This window comes from Geospiza fortis, unplaced genomic scaffold, assembly GCF_000277835.1.
Source record: "Geospiza fortis unplaced genomic scaffold, GeoFor_1.0 scaffold450, whole genome shotgun sequence".
NCBI classification, from domain to species: Eukaryota; Metazoa; Chordata; class Aves; order Passeriformes; family Thraupidae; genus Geospiza; species Geospiza fortis.
In genome coordinates this window covers 57709-58130 of record NW_005054416.1, presented here as the reverse complement: position 1 = coordinate 58130, position 422 = coordinate 57709, and the positions used below count along the sequence as shown (strand labels likewise).

The 422-nt window shown below is 64.2% G+C and overlaps 1 protein-coding gene across 1 annotated transcript in view; it reads right to left on the bottom strand.

Annotated features, from left to right (window-relative positions):
• The window catches only part of AKIP1 (A-kinase interacting protein 1), a 4834-nt gene extending 4438 nt beyond the window's left edge, over positions 1-396 (bottom strand). Inside the window, exon 1 of the mRNA XM_005426460.3 lies at positions 116-396. Coding sequence (XP_005426517.1) covers positions 116-226 — 111 coding nt within the window. The 5' untranslated portion in view covers positions 227-396. The remainder of the gene's footprint in view (positions 1-115) is intronic.
• Between the last annotated feature and the right edge of the window lie 26 nt (positions 397-422).

The window sequence follows — 422 nt, the reverse complement described above, 5'->3', positions numbered from 1 at the left end:
CCCTTGCCATACAACGAGCAAACCTGAAGCCCAATTTTTGCAGTACAAGTAGCGAGGCCTCTGGCAGGCACATCCTGAGCATTCCCCTTCGGGCGGTTCCGGGGCTGACCCTCACCTCGCATTCCTTTGAGACTCCTCTCATCAAATTCACAATGGAAGCGAACGCTGCATTGAGGCGTTCCCGGTCCTGGTCCTGCAACGAGAGACATTCCCGGTCCCCCAGCATGCCGCCCGTCGCTCAGAGCCACCGGGCGGCGGGCACGGAACCGCAGAGCCCTCGGGGGCACCGGGTGGGGCGGGTAGCTCAGCGCGGCGGTGTGTCCGCGGCCCGTACGGAGCTGTATCTCCGTGCACCTCCCGGTCTCTATCTGTATGTGTGTGTGCGTGTCCGCGGGTGCGCGCACGGCACTGACCAGGACCGG